The sequence below is a fragment of the Chiloscyllium plagiosum genome, chromosome 40 (genome assembly GCF_004010195.1).
Source record: "Chiloscyllium plagiosum isolate BGI_BamShark_2017 chromosome 40, ASM401019v2, whole genome shotgun sequence".
In the NCBI taxonomy this organism is placed as follows: domain Eukaryota; kingdom Metazoa; phylum Chordata; class Chondrichthyes; order Orectolobiformes; family Hemiscylliidae; genus Chiloscyllium; species Chiloscyllium plagiosum.
Genome location: NC_057749.1, coordinates 18,480,357 through 18,500,790, shown reverse-complemented (window position 1 = coordinate 18,500,790; position 20,434 = coordinate 18,480,357). Strand labels below are relative to the sequence as shown.

General features: G+C 43.2%; 1 protein-coding gene across 11 annotated transcripts in view; it reads right to left on the bottom strand.

Annotated features, from left to right (window-relative positions):
- Window positions 1-20,434, bottom strand: part of LOC122542586 (zinc finger protein 609-like) — a 202,272-nt gene that overhangs the window by 33,163 nt on the left and 148,675 nt on the right. For 6 of the 11 annotated variants that reach the window (XM_043680510.1, XM_043680504.1, XM_043680503.1 and 3 more), the window contains exons 5-6: window positions 6,337-6,480; window positions 2,220-2,601 (exon numbers count right to left, since the gene is read on the bottom strand). In XM_043680510.1, coding sequence (XP_043536445.1) covers window positions 2,220-2,601; window positions 6,337-6,480 — 526 coding nt within the window. The remainder of the gene's footprint in view (window positions 1-2,219; window positions 2,602-6,336; window positions 6,481-20,434) is intronic. The other 5 variants (XM_043680512.1, XM_043680511.1, XM_043680513.1 and 2 more) reach the window with 2 other exon arrangements.

Here is a 20,434-nt window from a genome sequence, read left to right as displayed (position 1 = left end):
AGGTTGAACTCCATCTGCCATTTCTCAGCCCAGTTCTGCTTCCTGTCTACATCACGCTGCAGCCTGCAACAGCCCTCGATACTATCAACAGCACATCTAACCTTTGTGTCATCTGCAAATTTACTAACGCACTCCTCAACCTCCTCATCCAAGTCATTTATAAAAACTACAAAGAGCAGAGGCCCAAGAACAGAGCCCTGCGGGACACTACTCACCACTGACCTCTTGGCAGAATACTTTCCATCTACAACCACTCTCTGCCTTCTGTCAGCCAACCAATTCTGAACCCAGATAGCCAAATCTCCCAGTATCTCATCCTTCCTGACTTTATGAATGAACCTACCATGGGGAACCCTATCAAATGTCTTACTGAAGTCCATATACACCACATCCACTGCTCGACCCTTGTCGACCTGTCTTGTCACCTCCTCAAAGAACTCAATAAGATTTGTGAGGCAAGACCTGCCCCTCACAAAGCCAAGATGACTGCCTTTAATTACGCTATGCTTTTCCAAATAGTCATAAATCCTATCCCTCAGAATTCTTTCCAAACCCTTGCTAACTACAGACATAAGACTGACTGGTCTGTAATTGCCAGGAATTTCCCTATTCCCCTTCTTGAAAAGAGGAACAACATTCGCCTCCCTCCAATCTTCCGGTACGACTCCCTGGGTCAGTGAGGAGGCAAAGATCTTCACCAGCAGCTTAGCAACCTCCTCTCTCACTTCCCAGAGCAGCCTGGGGTAAATCTTAATGTTATCAATCTTAATGTTTGCCAAAATTTCCAGCACATCAACTTCATCAATCTTGATCTGTTCAAGCCTGGATCCCAGCTCCTCAAAATTCTCATTCACAAGGTCCCTTTCCTTAGTGAAAACCGAAGCAAAAAACTCATTTAGGGCTTTCCCTATTTGCTCAGTCTCCACGCACAAGTTCCGTACAATCAATCCCTACAATCAATTCCACATTTGGCCAGCCACTTAATTAATGTTCCCTATTGCTCCCAGTGTCCTCCCTTCCAAGTTGATATGGTTTGTAAATTCAAATACTAATCTCCATTCCATCATTTATATCAATAATATTACCTACTTCCCCAATAACTCCCTCAGCCCTCCCTCCCCCACAGATGGGGCAGATACTCATGATTCATCTCAGCTGCAAACACAGTGAGCCCTTAATGTGACTGTCTCTACTACTCTCTTTTCCCTGCAAGCCTCTCTGATCTTCTCCTATGCTGGACGGTCCACTATAGTGATGACTTTGCTGAAATGCGCTGTTATCTGCTCTGCACCTCCCAATAGTGATGCAGCTGAGGACAAGGACTCAGCAATGCTAGGCTGTAATTATACATCCCTATGTGTTGTGCAGTGTTGGGTGTGCAATTGGGTGACACCATGCCATTGAAACATTACCTACAAAATCCGCTTAAAACATGCAGCTGGAATACTGGCTCTTCATTTCTGCTCCACCTCATTTGAATCAAACACTGAATTTCTAAGTTCTGAGGAAGGGTCACTGGATCCGAAACGTTAACTCTGATTTCTCTGCACAGATGCTGCCAGACCTGCTGAGCTTTTCCTGCACCTTCTGTATTTGCTACTGAATTTCTAAGAAGGGGCCAAGAGTTAGAGTGCAGTACTGGTTATAGAGACCAAAGAGTTGATAATCAAGAGAGTAGTTCAAAACCATAAACATTAACCAGAATCAAGGGACAGTAATGGTATAGTGGCAATATTACTACTCCAGTAATCGAGAACTTCGGGCGAATATGGTAATATGAGTTTTAATCCCACTGTGGCACATAGTGAAGTCTGAATTTAATTAAAAACCTGGATTGTAAAGTGAAAGACAGATTGTCATAAAATCCCATTCGGTTCTAAATGTCCCTTAGGGAATGAAATCTGCTGTATTTAGGTGAGCTGAGCTACATGTTATTCCAAATCAATAGCAATGGGGTTGAAAATTAATGGTCCTCTGAAACAGCCTGGCATGCTACTCAGTTCCAGGACCATCAGGAATGGACAATAAATACTGGCCGAGCCAGAGGCGTCCACATCCCATGTACAAACAAAATAATTTGTGAGCTGTGTTTCTGGTTTGCTACTGTTTTAGCAAGTATTGATACTACAAGTCAATTGTTTCTGGATTTTAATAATCAGCTGCTGGCTTGGTAATTCACCCAGAATTCTTTGCAGCAATAAAGAAATCCATGCTTTTACCTGGATAGTTCTGCATCATCATTGGCGCCACTCCTCGAAATCCTGGGTGTGGGGTTTCATATGGTTTCCCATACGGATAACCATGGACGTATGGCATGTAAGATGGGTGCTGAACCATGGAGGAGGACACAGGAATGTGAAGTCCTGATCTGGGATCTTTCCCAACAGATCGGCACTCTTCCAGAGAGGTCGAACGGGATTCCAAGCACATGCTGTCTTTGCTTTCCTCTTTTACTGCTATCTCTTTGCTTCTTAGTCGCGAGGAGCTTTCTTCTTTGAATTTCCGGTCCCGCTCTGCCTCCTTCCACCGTTCCTCTTCTGCCTTTTGTTGCTCCGAGTACTTATTCGGATAGACGTAAGACCACAGCCTGCTTTCAGATTCCTGAAAAACACAACACTCGGTGATTCCATTCAGTCCCAATGACACTAACAAGTGCAATCAGGTGGAAGTGCCAAGACCCTGCTGGACTCGGTCAATCGTGTGAAACAAACAGCTATGGAATGGCAGGTGCTTCTTATTGGCACCTGTAGAGATGAAAAGTTGCTCAGCTTCCCCACAAAGCCAATGTGCAACTTCACAGAATCCCAGACTATATGTTAGCAGAACATGCTGCTGCTTAAGGGTTTAATATAAGCATGTATCTGAACACCCAATGTTTTGAGATGGTGACAGCAAAGTGAGGCAGTTTGGCTTTTCTTTAACGCAGCCAATAGAAGCCTTCCTAATTAGGAAAACAATGACTGGGGCAAGTGAGTAATTTGTTGGGACTGACCGCTTTGATACACAGCACATTCATTCCTATAATCCTCCACAAAGTCAGTTCCCTCTCTCAATCATCTCTCACAGTAAAATACGCAGCTGGAGCTGGGAAAGAGCGCAGTTCCTTTGACTGTTCTACCAGATGCCTCCTGTAATTCCGATAGTAGCCTGCACTGAGAAAAGCTGCGAGCTGGCTTGACTGCTGTTAGAAACTACCACTTGATCCTGTGAAGCACTGTCCACTCTTTATCAGGCCAGTTAAGCAGCAAGGAGACAGTGTAATTCAGAAAGCAGGTCTGCACAATAAGACAAAGTCCCATTAGAAGAGAAGATACAGGTCCCAAATATGGGCAGATTCCGATCACGGCTGTATTCCCACAAAATATGATTTTGTTGAAGAAAAAAATAGGAATTGATCCCGATAGAAGGGGAAAATGTGAAGGGGTGTGTAGGGAGTCTTGGGAGAGATGGAGTTTCTACAAACTACTTTCACCTTCCCACTATGACCAGGAACCGGTTTCGGATGGCAGGTAGCAATCAGGCACCCAGCTGTACCTGCAGTGGGATTGGTGACTCCTGAACCACTTGACCTTTATGAACCTCAAGCAGAGACAGTGGGCGAGGGTACTGTTGAACAAAAATCTTTTATAAGGGCTAAGGACTTAGCCAGGGTACTTCTCTTTTGAGAGCGTCTTGCCTTCCTCCACCAGCCAGTCCAACATTAACTGTTGCAGCATACTGGAAACTGTGGAGACATTTACCATTCAAATGACTCTTATGGGGAGGAGCTCCTCTGTTGGAAATAAGATCAGGTTCAACATAGGAACATAGCTTTTCTGTACCATTTCAGGAAGGCTGTGGACAGTGTACACTTTCTCCTTGAAAGTAGCACTTTGGGAAAATAATGTTTCCATTTTGCTCTGTGGGATAACTACTTCACAATTAAGCTACTTCACATTTCTAAGGAGAATGGCTGCTCCCCTCTGTTCCTGCACTTTATCCACAACTTAAGTGCGATTAAATACACCTAAGATAGTGTCAAATAATAAATATGTTGGTGAGGCAGTGAATGTAGTTGCAAAACGTCAGACAGCCCTTCAAAACAGTACACTGTCCAGAAAAATATCTCAAGTGGACCTATTCACAGCTGGTTAAGGAAGGTGTCCCTGAGCATAGAAAACTCCACCCTGAAGTGTCCTGTGACACAAACTTCCTGCAGCATCCCCAAGATCAGGGGAGCTGAAAGGCAGCTGGGCGGGTTGTTCCAGATTTCTTACATTCTGAGTATAGTTCAATTTTATTTCTACTCCCAGGGTCTGTGCAATATTACTGATGTTAGATATCAGTGTCTAATGAACTGCAATTCTTACACTTCTGTCAGAAGCTGCCTGTTAGCAGAAAACTTAAACCTAATGCTCACTTCCAAACAGGCTTTTTGGTTGAAGGGCAATGATAGCTTTTCTTGTTACATGTCCCTTCTGCTCTTTAATACAGCCCTTTGTAATTTTAATGAAGACCTCTACAAGCTGGTAGCCGAAGCAATGGAGCAATGTTTGCGCTGCTAGTCTCTTTCCTCCATCCCATTCCTGAAGTAATTAACTAATCTTCAGAATAAGGCACTAACTCTGACCTAGTCGAGCATGGAGATAAGCCCCAGCCAGTCCTTACTGCACTCAATGCTCTGCATTTCTGCTTTTCATTGGAAGCAGAATCCCAGCTACTTCCGTTGACCTGAATTAGGATATTGTTAATCCTGACTGTCCCCTGTACCACTACCCTGGCTGAAATCCACATCGGCTGACAGAACCCAGTTTGGTCTGGTTTAGTGAGGGAATGCTCACTAACATTCAAGGAAAATCTCAATATCGTTAAAGAGAGCATGTAATATGGTCAAATGATAGCTTTATTACCTAAACTCATGCATATTAGATTAGATTACTTACAGTGTGGAAACAGGCCCTTCGGCCCAACAAGTCCACACCAACCCGCAACCCACCCATACCCCTACATTTACCCCTTCACCTAACACTATGGGCAATTTAGCATGGCCAATTCACCTAACCTGCACATCTTTGGACTGTGGGAGGAAACCGGAGCACCCGGAGGAAACCCACGCAGCCACGGGGAGAACGTGCAAACTCCACACAGTCGCCTGAGGCGGGAATTGAACCCGGGTCTCTGGCGCTGTGAGGCAGCGGTGCTGACCACTGCTGCCTCAGGGTTTTTAAATTAGTGCATAGTTAAATTAAAAGCACGATTTTTAACAATAAATATGAAGCTCAACATCAACACCACGTGTCATCTCATAACATTTATCACAGCTTATATGCAAATACTTATTTAAGAAAGGATTAAATTTACAGCAGGACCATTGCATAATTGTTGGAATTGAATATTAAATATAACCCTGCTCTTAGTTGAGTTGTATACCAGCGTGAAACACAGATTATTTTTGGGAATAGTGTTGCTCCATTAATCACCATCGTCCCATGTGCAAAATCTCAACCCCTGTAGCAGGACAGAACAGGCTTTGGAAGACGCTGGAGATGGCTATTTGAGTCTGACCAACTGAAAAGCATGGTGATGAAATTAAGTCGACGTTGCATGTGAAGCCTGACAGTATGCAGGAGGCAGATTCAATCCAGGCCCTCAAAAGAAAATTGAATAATTATTGGAAGGGAAAATAATTTGCAAGGGAATTGAAGAGATAGTTGTGTTTGCAAGCATGGACACAATGGGTGAAAAAGCCTCCTCCTTAACTGTTTGACAATTCTAACGTACCTGTATTGACATAAAAGTCACCACTTTGCATTCTCTTTCAAAGGCATTCTCAATATGGCTTTGGTTAAGGTAAAGATACACTCAACGGGCTACCATAAAATGTAAACCTGATAGATCAATCTAACAGAATGAATTTCATCTTGCACCACTCTCCAGTTTGTATGCTGCATACTTAGATAAATGCATCTCTTTCCCTGAGTATTTCGAGGTGTCCTCCTTACAGCTCTCCAGTGAGTTTCTATTGTCCCAGTGCATTCCATTCACTGCTCTCCAACTGTGCAATTTTAGATGAACACAATGCTGAAATCTAATTCAATTCTGGGTAGATTGTTGGTGGCTGGCTCTAAGTGCAGCATTGCGATTTCTAAACATTCTACATCACAGTGAAGACATGAATAAAAGTGAAAATTCATCATGTGGAATCCCTGATGCATCAAAAAATCAAATGCTGACACATACATACAGTTCTAAGGGTATAATGAACAGAGTGCTTTCCACCACAGACAGGATTATAACTCACAAACACAGAATATGCTTTAGGATTTGCCAAATGGGCTACTGGGAGCGGCCTCTCACCTCTCTCCAGGAATGAATTAGCTGGCATCTCGAAAATCCCTTTAGTGATGAAGAATTAAAGTCACTGCCATGTCTCGGCACAAGATGCAATGAACTGCAGTACTGAGTAAATGAGCTAGGATCAGGTTCTATCTCTGTAATCTGCTATAAATACAAAAACAGATAGATTACACGCCACCGTGTAGCAGTCAGGAGTCTGCAAACCAAGGTTTGCTATATACAATATGGGCGTTCTTTTTTTAAAGAAGCATGGGATTATATAGAGGACTTTTCCCTTTAAGGCTACAATCACATCACATTTTCCATCTGTGCTTTATTTAAAGCTTCCTACTTAGTGGACCTTGAAGGGCTTTCTATAAATCCGCTTACACGGTAACACAAACTCACAAAAATGTGTTATGCACCGAGTCCACCAGGTGGGAAACAGACGAGGTATGTGAGCAAGTCTGAGGGACAGCGGTAGTAAAATGCACAGCAGATACCCCAAGACAAATCTGTAAGGAAAATGCTGCTAATGGTGATCACTGTCAAGTTAATTTGAGGACAACATCCATCCTCAAAGTTTGAAATGTCATTGGCTGCTTTTTCCTTCTCCTACCTCCAATCCCACCATCAAATTGGGAAAAATTGTCAATCCAATGTAAAGCATTTCAAAGAATCTCAATTGTTGCCATGTCTCGGTATAAGATTGCATCTGAACATGGCTCAGTGGTTGTCCCTCAATTCTGACAGGAGATTTTAGGTTCAAGTACATGACAGAGACTTGAACCCGTATTTTAGGTTGCCTCTCAGGGCTGTACTGAGGAAATGCCCATCTTTTGTAGGAGACATGAAACCCAAGGCCCGGCCCATCCGCTCAGATAGAAGGAAAAGATCCCACATCCGCTATCAAAGAAGACCACCCTATCCTCCTGGACGATATTTATTTTCAACGACTATCCCTAGAATATTGGCTCAATATCACATGGCTATTTGAAGGACATTATACGTACACTGCAGACTACAGTATTTCCTATGTGATCACACTTCCAAAGTACCTGACTACTGTGAAGCACTTTGGGATTACCATCGTAGGTCAGGTTCTGACTGCTAACAATCTCTCTCCATGATTTGGATACTTTTTAACATTAATTTGTGGGTGTGGACGTTGCTGGCTGGCCAGCAGTTATTGCCTGGCCAAAGTTGCCCTTGAGAAGGTGTGGGTGAGCTACCTTTTTGAATCGTTGCAGTCCACCTGCTGTGCGTTGACCCACATACCCTTAGGGAGGGAATTCCAAGCTTCTGACCCAGTGACACTGAAGGAACAGTGATATATTTCCAAGTCAGGATGGTAAGTGGCTTGAAGGTGGTGGCACTCCCATACATTTGTTATCATTAGCCTCCTAGATGGAAGTGGGTTTGGAAGGTGCTGTCTGAGGTCTTGGGTGAACTTCTGTAGTGCATCTAGGAGATAGTACACTGCTGCTGAGTGTTGGTGGTGGAGGGAGTGGGTATTTGTGGATTTAGTGCCAGTCAAGCGGGCTGCTTTGTCCTCGATACTGTCAAGCTTCTTGAGTGCTGTTGGAGCTGCACCCATCCAGGCAAGTGGGGAGTATTCCATCACACTCCTGACCTATGCCTTACAGATGATGGAGAGGCTTTGGGGAGTCAGTAGGTGAGTTACTTGCCGCAATATTCCTGGCCTCTGACCTGCTCTTGTAGTCAGTGTGTTTGTGTGACAAGTCCAGTTGAGTTTCTGTTTGATGGTAACCCCCAGGATGTTGGTAGTGGGGGATTCAATGATGGTGATACCACTGAATGTCATGGGGCAATGGTTAAATTGTCTCTTATTGGGTGGGGTTCATAACGTGACATATGTGTGGCAGGTAACTTGCCACTTGTCAGCCCAAGCCTGGATACTGTCCAGATCTTGTCACATTTGAACATGGACTGCTTCAGTATCTGAGGAATTGCAAATGGTGCTGAGCATTGTGCAATCATTGGTGAATACCTTCACCTTATGTTGGAGGGAGGGTCATTAATGAAGCAGCTAAAGATAGTTGGGCCTAAGACAGTACTGAGGAACTCCTGCAGAGATGGGGCAACAATTGGCTGGGTTGAATTTGTTCTGCTTTTTGCGTATGGGACAAAGCAAAAATTTTCCACATTGTCGGGTGAATGCCAGTGTTGTGACTGTACTGGACTCCCCAGCTAGGGGAGCAGCAGGTTCTGGAGCACAAGACTTCAGTCCTATTGCCGGAATGTTGTCAAGGTCCATAGCTTTGCAGTATCCAGTGTCTCCAATCATTTCTTCATATCTCGTGGTGTGAATCGAATTGGCTGAGACTGATACCTGTAACATTGGGGACCACTGGAGGAGGCCGAGATGGATCATCCACTCGGCACTTCTGGCTGAAGATTGCTGTGCATGCTTCAGCCTTATCTTTTGCACTGATGTGCTGGGCTCTTCCATCATTAGGATGGGGATGTTTGTGGAGCCTCCTACTCCAGTGCATTGTTCAACTGTGCTACCATTAATGACTAGATGTGGCAGGACTGCAGAGGTTAGATCTGATCTGTTGGCTGTGGGATCATTTGCTGCTTATGCTGTTTGGCATGCAAGCACTTAAGCAGGTTGACATCTCATTTTTAGGCATGCCTAATGCTACTACTGCCATGCCTCCCTGCACTGTCCATTGAACCAGGCTTGATGGTATTGGGCGAGCGGGGGATATATGAGGTCACACAATGTGCAATCCTTCCGCTATTGATGGCCCTCAACATCTTATGGATGCCTGGTCTTGAGTTGCTAGATCTGCTCTTTCCCTTTTAGCACGGTGATAGTGCCACCCAACACAATGGAGATTTTTCTCAATGTGAAGTTGGGACTGTGCGGTGGTCACTGTTATGGATGCTTTCATGGACAGATGTATCTGCAGCCAGCTTATTGATAAGGATGAGGTCAAGTATGTTTTCTTTCTTGTTGGTTCCCTCACCATTTACCCTTTAGGACCAGACTAGTTCCATCAGTAGTAGTGCTGCTGAACCTAGCAGTGGATATTGAAATCCTCTGCCCAGAGTAGATTTTTCCACCTCCACTGCTTCCTCCAAGTGTTGTTCAACATTGAGGAGAACTGATTCATCAGCCGAGAGAGGGCTATATGCAGTAACCAGGTGGTTTCCTTTTCCGGTGCCTAGCTCGATGCCAGGTGATTCATCTGGTTGCATTTCTTTTGAGACTTTGTAATGACTGGTACACTGAATGGCTAGCCAGGCCATTTCAGAGGGCAACTGACAGTCAACCACACTGCTGTGAATCTGTAGTCAGATGTAGGCCAGACTCGGTGAAGATGGCAGATTTCCTTTCCTGAAGGACATTAGTGAACCAGACGGGTTTATCCAACAATGGTTTCATGGTCATCAGTAGATTCCTAATTCCAGAGTTTTTTTAAATTCAAATTCCACCATCCGCCATGGGGGGGGGGGGGGATTCGAACCCGGGTCTGCAGAACAGTGTCTAGTGATAACAACACTGGGCCATTGCCTCCCTGCATATGAGGGCCAATGTAAGATTTCCAAATTTGCTGATGAACTGACCTGGGTGGAAATGTAAGTTGTGAGCAGGATGTCAGGAAGTTTCAGGAGGTCTTGGACAGACTAAGTGAATGAGTTAGAACATGGCAGATAGAACCTAATGGAAGGAAGTATGAAATTATTCACCTTGCGAAAGAATACAAAGGTACAATGTTTACTAAATGATAAGGGGCTTAAAAGTGCCTGTGTCCAAAGGGATTTGGATATCCTTGTTCAAATAAAAGTTAGCTTGTAAGTTCAGCAATCAATTAGAAAGGTAAATTATGTTGGCCTTCATTGTAAAGAGATTTGACTGAGAAGTAATGATTTCTTGCTGCAGTTGTAGAGTTCTTGGGTGAGACCTATTCTTGGGTACTGTGTATAGTTTTGGTCTCCTGATCTCCTGCCATCGAGGGAGCTCTTGGTATGTGTCTTGATATTAAGTCCAGGTTTACCTTTAAACATTTATCTTTTACCTCTATTACTATATAGGTCATTTTTTGGTTGGTTTTTAAAAGTTTCTGAATTTTCTAGCTCATTACTAATCTTTGTCACATGTATGTTTTTTTTTCTTTCAATTTGATGCTATCTTTAACTTACATAGTTAAAAATGGTTGGCTTATCCCATTCCTAGAATCCTTTCTCCTCACTGGGATATATCTTTGTTGTGAGTCATGAACTCCTTTCTTATTTGTCTGCCATTGCTCCTAATCCTTCCTTCTTGCTCAACCCCTTTCCCAGTCCACTCCAGTTGGCTCTGTCCTCAATCCTCAGTAATTATCCTTATTTAAAGTTAGCACAGTTGTTTCCAACCCAATTTTCTCCCTTTCAAACTGAAAGCTAAATTCCACCTTGTTATGATCACTATTTCCTGGGGAATCTTCTGGTCCGACATAACTTATTAAACCTGCCTCATCAAACATTACCAGCTCCAAAAATAGTTTGATACCTGGCTGGATCCACAACTTATTATTCTGGGCTACTATTCTAAATAACATTCTATGAGTTCTTCTTCATGGCGACTTCTACCAATCTGATTTTCCCAATCTACAGGAAGATTCTTAAAATCGTAGCATTGTATATCAGAGGGAATTGCAATTCTGTATGTGGAAGGGAACTTTGAGTGAGGCCACAGGTGCAATCCATTGTGAACTCAATGATGGAAGATCCTCCAACAGAGCAGCCAACCAAGACTGGAGCATGCAGTTGGCAGGAAAACACAGATTAAACAACATTTAAAAGGTTAGAGGGAAGTCACGTTTCAGACCTCATAAAGAAGTGACTAACCTTTTCTTCTGAATTTACTCATGTGGCTTAATTGTAAGATCCACCTGATTAGAAAGGGCTTCAGCCAACTCTCTCATAGAGTACTGGAAGTTGTGCTTTAAATGGTAATGGACAAGGTGCTCTCTTATAAAAAATATAAATAATGTTCTCTTCACATCCCTGGAACAAACACATGTTGAGGTTGAGGGGAGAGCTAATTTCCAAGTGCATGCTCTAGCAGAGAACACTGGGGCCATCTAATTATGGGGCCATCTGAGTTAAGTTGATGTCACAGACACCTCAAAACTGAAATTATGGATAGTAATCAGAGATTTTCTTGTGTAAAAACTCTGGGATCCATACTGCCACCTAACGGACACCTTCTAAATACTTGGAAATGCATGGTAAAATAGGGCAAAATCAGCATGGTTTCATCAAGGGAGGTCATGCTTGACAAATCTGTTAGAATTCTTTGAGGAGTTAACAAGTAGGTTAGACCAAGGAGAGCCAATGGATGTTGTCTATCTATCTGGACTTCCAGAAGGCCTTTGATAAAGTGCCGCGCAGGAGTTTGCTGAGTAAGATAAGGACCCATGGTGTTGGAGGCCAGCTACTAGCGTGGATAGAAGCTTGGCTGTCTCACAGAAAGCAGAGAGTGGGTATAAAAGGGACCTTCTCAGGACGGCAGCCGGAGACAAGTGGTGTTTCACAAGGGTCGGTGTTGGGACCACAACTTTTCACTGTAAACATTAACGATCTAGAGGAAGGAACTGAGGGCGTTCTGGCTAGTTTTGCAGGTAACACCAAGATGGGTAGAGGGGCAGGTAATACTGAGCAGAAAGATTTAAACAGGTTGGGAGAGTAGGCAAAGAAATGGCGGGTGAAATACAACGTGTGGAAGTGTAAGGATATGCACTTTTGTAGGAAGAGAATAGAAGCATGGATTGTTTTCTAAATGGGGAGAAAATTCAGAAGTCTGAAGTGCAAAAGAACTTGGGAGTCCTAGTTCATGATTCTCTTAAGTTGAGTTGGTAGTTTGGAAGGCAAATACAATGGTGTCATTCATCTCAAGAGGACTAGAATATAAAAGCAGGGATGTTCTTCTAGGGCTTTATAAATGTGTTCTGACCAGAGCCTTAGGGTATTGTGAGCAATTTTGGGCCCCATACCGCAGGAAAGATGTATTGGCCAGAGAAGATTCACGAGACTGATCCCAGGAATGAAAGGCTTAACACATGAGGAAAGTTTGAGGACTCTGCGACTATATTCAATGGAGTTTCGAAGGGTAAGGGGTGGGTGGGGGGGGGGGGGGGGGGAATTTGATTGAAACTTACAGAGTACTGAATGGCCTGGACAGAGTGGATGTTGGGAAGATACTTCTGCTGGCAGGGGAGATTAGGATGCAGGGAGCACATCCTTAGAGTAAGGGGAAGACCTTTTAGAATAGAGTTAAGGAGAAACTCCTTCAGCCAGAGAGTGCGGAATCTTTGGAATTCATTGCCACCTCCAGTAATCTGGAGGTCAGATTACTGAGTATATTTAAAACAGAGATTTAAGTGCCAAGGAGATAAAAGGTTACAGGGAGAAAGCAGGAAAATGGGGTTGAGAAACCTATCAGCCATAACTGAATGGAGGAGCAGACTCAATGGGCCGAATGGCCTAATTTCTGCTCCTGTATCTTATGGTCTTACAGACATTACCCTCCAGATGGAGGGTCAAATCAGTGATCTTGCTGTTGTAGCAGCAGTAAATTTAAAACTGTGTTGAAGGGAAACTCGAAGGTCCTCCCCTCTTAACACAGCCAGAAGGTGAACTGGCCCACTTTGTTTTATACAGAAACAAAATGGAGACAGACCATTGACTGAACCAGAGTCTCCCTTTTGCTCAGGAGTAAAGCCATCATTGTGGAGATGAAGACCCCCATCCCCTTCTGCCACCCTGGACAAACTTAACATTTTGGGATAAATACTTGACCCATGAGCTCTCAGAGTCATCCCTTCAAACTATTCTGATCTTAGGTAGTAGAGATCTGAGGACAGGGCAAAGAAAATGCAATGCCACCCTCCTAGGACATGGCAATGGCTGTTTGGACATTGATCCCCAGTTCCATTTCACATGATAATGCACTTCTCACCTGACAAGCAAGCAAACACACATTAAAACAAACTGTTTGAAGTAGTTGCTTGGAGAAGAGCTCCTGGGAGCTGCATCAATGCCAGAGCTGCTGCTGTCCAGGAAAGGTGATCCAACCTCAACTGTATTTCATAATTAACTTGACAACTCGCTCAGAACAGGTCAGCTTCTCTGTCACAGGAAATTAAAATTCTTGCCCCTCTGATCCTAAGCAAGACTTTCAGCCAATTAGCAATCGTTCTTGTTTTGAGCAGGCAGCAGTGTTATAATTGCCCACCAAAACATGTGCTTCCTCGGCCCAAGTTTGTCAGACAAAACAGATGCACTTCAGCTTCACTAAAGCATAAGAGAGACTCTGTCAACGCAAACAAACATGGGCAGTGACATGCATGGGACAGCCCACTATACTTTGCAGACAATGCATCCCTTCGTCGAATTTTATTGTTTGCGACAGATGTCTTCTAATGCCATCTAATGTTTTCTTGCAAGTTCAGTCTAACCTAAAACTGGGACTTGTCACAGTGACTGTCTGAAAAAAAAATCAACAGTTTTAATACCACTTAAAATTAATATTGTTGTGAATTTCTCTTCCCCCACAATAGAAGGATAACAAACTTTAAGTTGCCCCATATTGCAACTAGTGAGGCAAGGATTGAGCAATATGTAGATTCATTTTTTCAACAATATTCCTCGCATTTTATGTTAAAAACGATAGATGAGAAACTTTCCTTTAGTGTTCCAAAGAGCAAATGTAACTCACCCTGTGTTCCCAATAAATTACTGCCCTCTCTCGAGGGTGATATTTGGTTATAGCTCGACAGAGGAGGTTTGATTGATGTGTGTAAAATAATGAGAGGTTTGGATAGACTGGACACGGAAAACTAGGAGAGGTCAATTACGAGGGAGAAGGATTAGCGGGGATCTAAGGATGGGCGATAGTCTAGTGGCCTTATTGTTAATATTATTAATCCAGGATCTCAGGGAATGTTCGAGGGACAAAGGCTTGAATCCTGCCACAGCAGATGATGGAATTTGAATTCAATAAAAAGAGTCTATTAAAGAGAGTTAAAGAGACGACCATGAATGCATTGTCAATTGTTGGAAAGACCCAACTGGTTCACTAATATCCTTGAGGGAAGGAAATTGCCATCCTTACCTGCTTTGACCTACATGTAACTCCAGACCCACAGCGATGTAGCTGACTATTAACAGGGTAATTAATAAGGGGTAATAATTGCTCCCTAGCCAGCAACACCCACATCCCGAAAGTTTTCACCCTGCAGATGGTGGCTGTCTGGACTTGACTGCCCAGATGAAGGGCTTTTGCCCGAAACGTCGATTTTGCCTGTCCTTGGATGCTGCCTGAATTGCTGTGCTCTTCCAGCACCACTGATCCAGTGCCCAGATTAGTGTTTCAGGCAGAACCCCTCACTGAGAAGGAATCAGGATCTGACTCTGATGCTCAGGTGGGATTAGAAAGGTTGGATCATTCATTCAGCTGGTACAGGCACCACAGGATGAATGGCTTCTTTCCACGCTGCAATGTTTCTAACATTCCACAGATGCCAATCATTATTCCTGTGACTGTCACACCTCAGTAGCTAATTTTCATGCATTAGCCAGGATCTACATTGCTTCTAATTCTGTTTGCTTCTGCAAGGTGTGTGTGTGTGTGGCTCTGCAACTTCAAAGGAACATGGATGAGGACCATGAACATCACCAGGACGTCCAGGCAAACATCGCAGCATTAGTCCAGTGCAGCCCTCAGCAGTCCAGGCATCTACATATCATCAGCATTAGCCTGAAGTCACTGGGATCAGGAAAGGCTCCATGGTTAAGGATCACTCCTTTGCCACTATCACAGAGTTAATTAAGCAATTAGCACCAACAATGTTTTAATTCCAAAAAACATTCAGCTCAGATTAATTATATTAGAAGTGTGCATTTTCTGTTCATATCTCCATGATTTTCAATTCCACTGATGGGGGGGGTTCAACTTCTAAATAAGGGAGAGCAGATTTCGGGCTGAATTAAGGGAGGTACTTCTTCACCCAAAGGGTTGTGAATCTGTGGAATTCCCCACCCAGTGAAGCAGCTGAGACTATCTCACTGAATGTTTTTAAGGCAAAGAGACACAGTAAAGGAATTAAGGATTATGGTGAGCAGGTGGGTAAGTGGAATGAGTCCATGAACAGATCAGCTGTCTTTTTATTGAATGGTGGAGCAGGCTCGAGAGGCCAGTAGGCCTACTCCTGCTCCTAGTTTTTATGTTTAACACAGAAATTCAGTATAGAATGTTAATAACCTATGTAAAATGTTCAGCTATCAATTTCGATGAAGGAGACAAAGTGAAATTCTACCTTATGGCAATGTCATGGTGAAATCCTTTTCACACTAACTTGCATTTAAAATGTATACAAAGCTCTCTCATTCAATTGTTAAAACAGATAGCAATAAGAGTGTGCCCTGAATATTTCAAACCTGATTCCTAATGGAGAGACATCTAGGTGTTAGCTAAAGTAATAGTAGAATGGCACCACATTCTCAATCCAGAAATGGATAGATCAGTGGGCATTTCAAACGACACAAACCACCCTATGTCATATACTTTCCTTGGAAACGGAGAGGGGAAAGGGGAGGTGGAATCGCAGCTGCAACACTGAAAATCTGAAGATGTTAAGCTAATGCTTAAAGTAGAGACAAAAAAAACTGCAGATGCTGGACTCCAAAGTAGACAAGCCAGAGACAAACCACAGCAAGCCAGGCAGCGCCAGGAAGTGGAGAAGTCAACGTTTCAGGCAGTAACCCTTCTTCAGGACTAGATTTGGGGGTAGAAGGGAGCTATAGGTAAAGGAGGTGGTGTTTTACAGCAGTGGAGCAGGGACTGGGTGAGGTGTGGTGGAGGGCTGTCTGGATGACAGAGGTGGGAAAACTGCTGTTTGAAATAGGAGGACATCTGGAAGGGGAGCACCTCCACATCAGAGCAGATGTGACGGAGATGGAGGAATTGGGAAAGTGGGATGGAGTTTTTGCAGACTACAGGTGGGAGGAGGTGTAGTCCAGGTAGCTATGGGAGTCTGTGGGTTTACAGTAAATGTTGGTGCGTAAACTGTCTCCGTAGATGGAAACGGAGAGGTCAAGAAAGGTGAGGGAGGTGTCTGAGATAGATCAAGTGAATTTGAGGGCGGTGTGGAAGTTGTTAGCAAAGTTGATGAACCGCTTCAGTTCAGCCTGGGTGCAGGATGCAGTGACCTATGTAATGGCGGAAGAATTAGCAAACAGTACCAGTGTATAAACTGACAAGGGAATTGTGCGGCAATAGTCGGTTATGATAGCCCTCCACTGCACCTCCTCCATTCCCCATTCCATTGCTCTGAACCACCATACCCCTCCAAACATAATAAAGATAGGGTTCCCCTTGTCCTCACTTCCCACCTCTGCATCCAACATATCATCCTCAATGTGGTCTTCTCTACATCAGTGAGAGCCAATGTAGTCCAGGTGACCATTTCACCAAGCATCTTCACCAGGCCCAAAATGGCTAGCCTGACCTCCCAGTCACCACCCATTTCAATTCCCCCTCCCTCTCCAACATGTTCATCATTGGCCTCCTCCATTGCCATGGTGGATCAGACTGCAAATTGGAGCAACAACACTTTATCATCCACCTGGGAAGCCTACAAGCTGGAGGATTTCACTTTGAGTTCTCCAATTTCAAATAACCTTTCCACCCATTCCCCAACTCCCTTTCCAGTCCCGCTTCCTCCCTTCCATGCCACCTACCGACCCTTCCGTCCAGCTACCAAATGGATTCATCCCTCACATCGATCAACCAGGTCGTACCCACCAGCTGTGTTCACCATCACTATCTCATCATGTGTTACTCTCCCCACCCTACACCCTCCGTTATCTGTAGCTCCCCCTACCCCCACCCCCATATCTAGTCCTGAAGAAGGATTGTACCCGAAACGTTGATTTCTCCACCTGATGTTGCTGGGCTTGCAATGTCTAAAGTATACTTCCATAATCTGAATTTATGCTGAATCAGTTTTTAATTTTATTAAACCAGTGGCACTAAGTCTATGTAACTGAATGAAAAATTTGAATTCTGAGTGAAAGAAATTCCATAGTTTCGAGCCAATGCTCATGCCTAAAAAAAAAGGAAGAACAGTCTTCAGCTGCACTTTATGCAGTTCTTCTGAGAACATTCTGGAATCAGTTTTGAAGTATTTCAATAATCTTCTTCACAGATAATGGAAATTTATTTTTCATATATTTGTTCAATGTTTATGACATGGGGGAAGGATATTTGGTCGATGGTGACGAAGCCAGTTCCCTGCAAAAGCAATATAGTTAGCCCCAACTCTCTGACCTTTCCAATGTAGCCTTCAAATATTTTCGCTTCTGATATTTATCCAATTCCCTGGCCCACTCCCTGACTGCTTTGCCTTTTCCCTTAATGTAGCCAGTGACTCGTGTTCTGTATAACAAACACTGGCTATCACAACCAAGTTCAAAAGGATCCATGTCTGCCAACTCTAATCGATTTTGACGCTCAAGGACAATGAGGTTGTTAGACCCTCAATCACTGCCAGGATGGAATCACCTGACACAAAAAGCAACAGTAATACTTTGTGAATTCTTAATAGTTTCAAGGACTTCAGCCTTGATTTACTAACTGGAGTTATTTGAGGGGGAAAGAGATTTTAAAAAAGAAATTACTCTGGATGACTCAACTTTTGCAAGTCCTAGTCGAAATTCAGCTTTATGGCATTCACAGTCACTCACATGATGTCCAGTATGCAACGGTCCACAGAATATAATTTGAGAGGACTACCTTTTCAAATAAATTGAAAAATTTATCACCCCAAATTGCAAAAGAGTGGACCTAAGTTTTAAAAACAGGGTTATACAGCACCCAGGGTGACATTAACTAACCAGATCTAAAATACTAGCTCTGATGGTTCTTCTCCCCAAACTTTAAGAGGACTAACTTAACTTTAATTTCATTAGAACGAAAGCAAAATACGAAAGATGCTGGAATTTGGATGAATACAGTAAATGCTAGAAACTCATACCTGCAGCATTTGTATTTCCCCCAAAAAAAACTTTAGACCACAGTCCTTGCAAACCACAATCAATCTCTAATTGTTTCTACCTTTACTGCAACTTTAAGCTTGAATTTTACCAATCCATTTCTGCCCTGCCATAGTATTGAAAAGCTAATCAAAGTCACAAGTGACATTCTGCAGACTGTGTCAAGGTTAATATCCCCCCTCATCCTTTTCGAAGCACTTGCAGTCTCTGACACAGTTGACCACATTATTTCCCTCCAACAGCTCTCCAGCGGAATGGGACTGCTTTCCCGTGGTCCCATTCTTCTCCATCCAGCTGCAGCCAAAGAATCACTCAGAATAGTTTCCCTATTTTCTCCTACACCCACAACCTCTAGTGTCCACTAAGGATTGATCCATGCCACCTCACACCTGAGTTCCTGATCTAGATGCTGCCCTTCAGTCATATCATTGGTTTTACAGTAAAGTTTTACAACAAAACCTAGTTTTAATCTACCACCACTTTCTCAACTCCTCACTGCTGCAAAGTGATCAGTCTGCTCACCTGAGAGCCACTACTGGATGAGCAAAACCTTCCTCCAATAATGCATGGGATGTCTGAAGCTATTGGTTTCAGCTCCTTCCTAGCTACCGATTCCAACCATCTCCCTGGTGATAGTCAAAGATTAAGCCATGGTGTTCACAACTTTGGTGTCATGTTTGATCCTAAGATGCGTTTCTGACCTCACGTTCATACCAACGTGAATATTCACCATTTTCTCCTTTGCACCATTTCGACCCATTGCGACATTGCCCAATTGTCACTAACTTTCCTCAAGTCATCTGTTGCAAAACCCTCATTCATGCCTTTGTTGCCTCTACAGTGAAATATTCCATAACACTGTTTGCCGGTTCTCTCATTCTGTACCATGGCTTCATGTCATATTTTGTTTTACAATGCTGCCGTGAATTGGCTTTGGGAAATTTCATTATGTTAATGGTGCGACAGAAATTAATGTTGCAGTTTTTGTTGAGTCAAAAGGTTGTGGGAGTAAACTTCACTCCATAACTTAACATTGCAGTGCACGGTTATGGAAATGCTATAGTGTCCACGGGAGCCAAACTTTGAACAATACATTAAAATGTGGCCTTGTGTGTTTATTCAGATGGACATAAAGGAAAGCCATAGTTCTTCTCTTAAAAACAGAAGTTGTGTGTGTCCTGAGCAACTCTGTGATCATTACCAACAAAAAAGTAGGTTACCTGATCATTTATCTTGTAAGTTTAATTTGGCACTTTGCTGTGTGCAAATCAGTTCAGGTTTGCTTTCAAGATAGCAACGCATTTCAAAACATAATTTATTGGCCATTAAGAACTTTGGGCCATGTTGAGGATGTGATGGGCAATTCATTAATTCAACTTCTTTCCTTATATTTGCATCAGTTTAGTTTGCATTTTAATTCTATGCTATTTGGAACAGAATTCACGAATGACTGGCCATTAAATCAAGCCTGGCAATGCCATTGTGTTGCGGTCAGGTTAGGTGAAGATATAGTTCATGATGACTTTTGAGCTGGAAGCAATGCAGCAAGTTAAATTCATAATTTCTTCAAAATGTACACGGAAGTAACTGTTCTTTTTTAAAAATGTTTGAAAAGGACTGCTAAGAGATCTGCAGATGGCAGAAAGAGAAGATGATGTGTGTAACACAGTAAAACTGGACAGAATGTTGAAGAATGGTTACAGCACCAGCTGGAATTGGACAATTCTAGTGTTGCTGCTTTGGGTTTTGTCAGAGCTGACCAGACCATTTGCTAGGATTTATTGAAGAGCAATTTGTGTCACTAAGGCGGTTGCAAACCTAGCTAAGGTTATTGTACAGGTGCATACCATTCTGGTGATGCCCACCTCCAAAAACCTTAGGTAGAATCCAGCTAGTAACGAATGTGACTTAGAGACGGAATCAATTGAGTGGAAATTTGAGATATTCCACACATCAGAGATGATATTAGAGAAAGTTGGAACTGCACTTGTCTGTGGGGAGTGATGCAGGTCTCTGTGGCTTTGTAAGATATATCTTTGTTATATTTAGA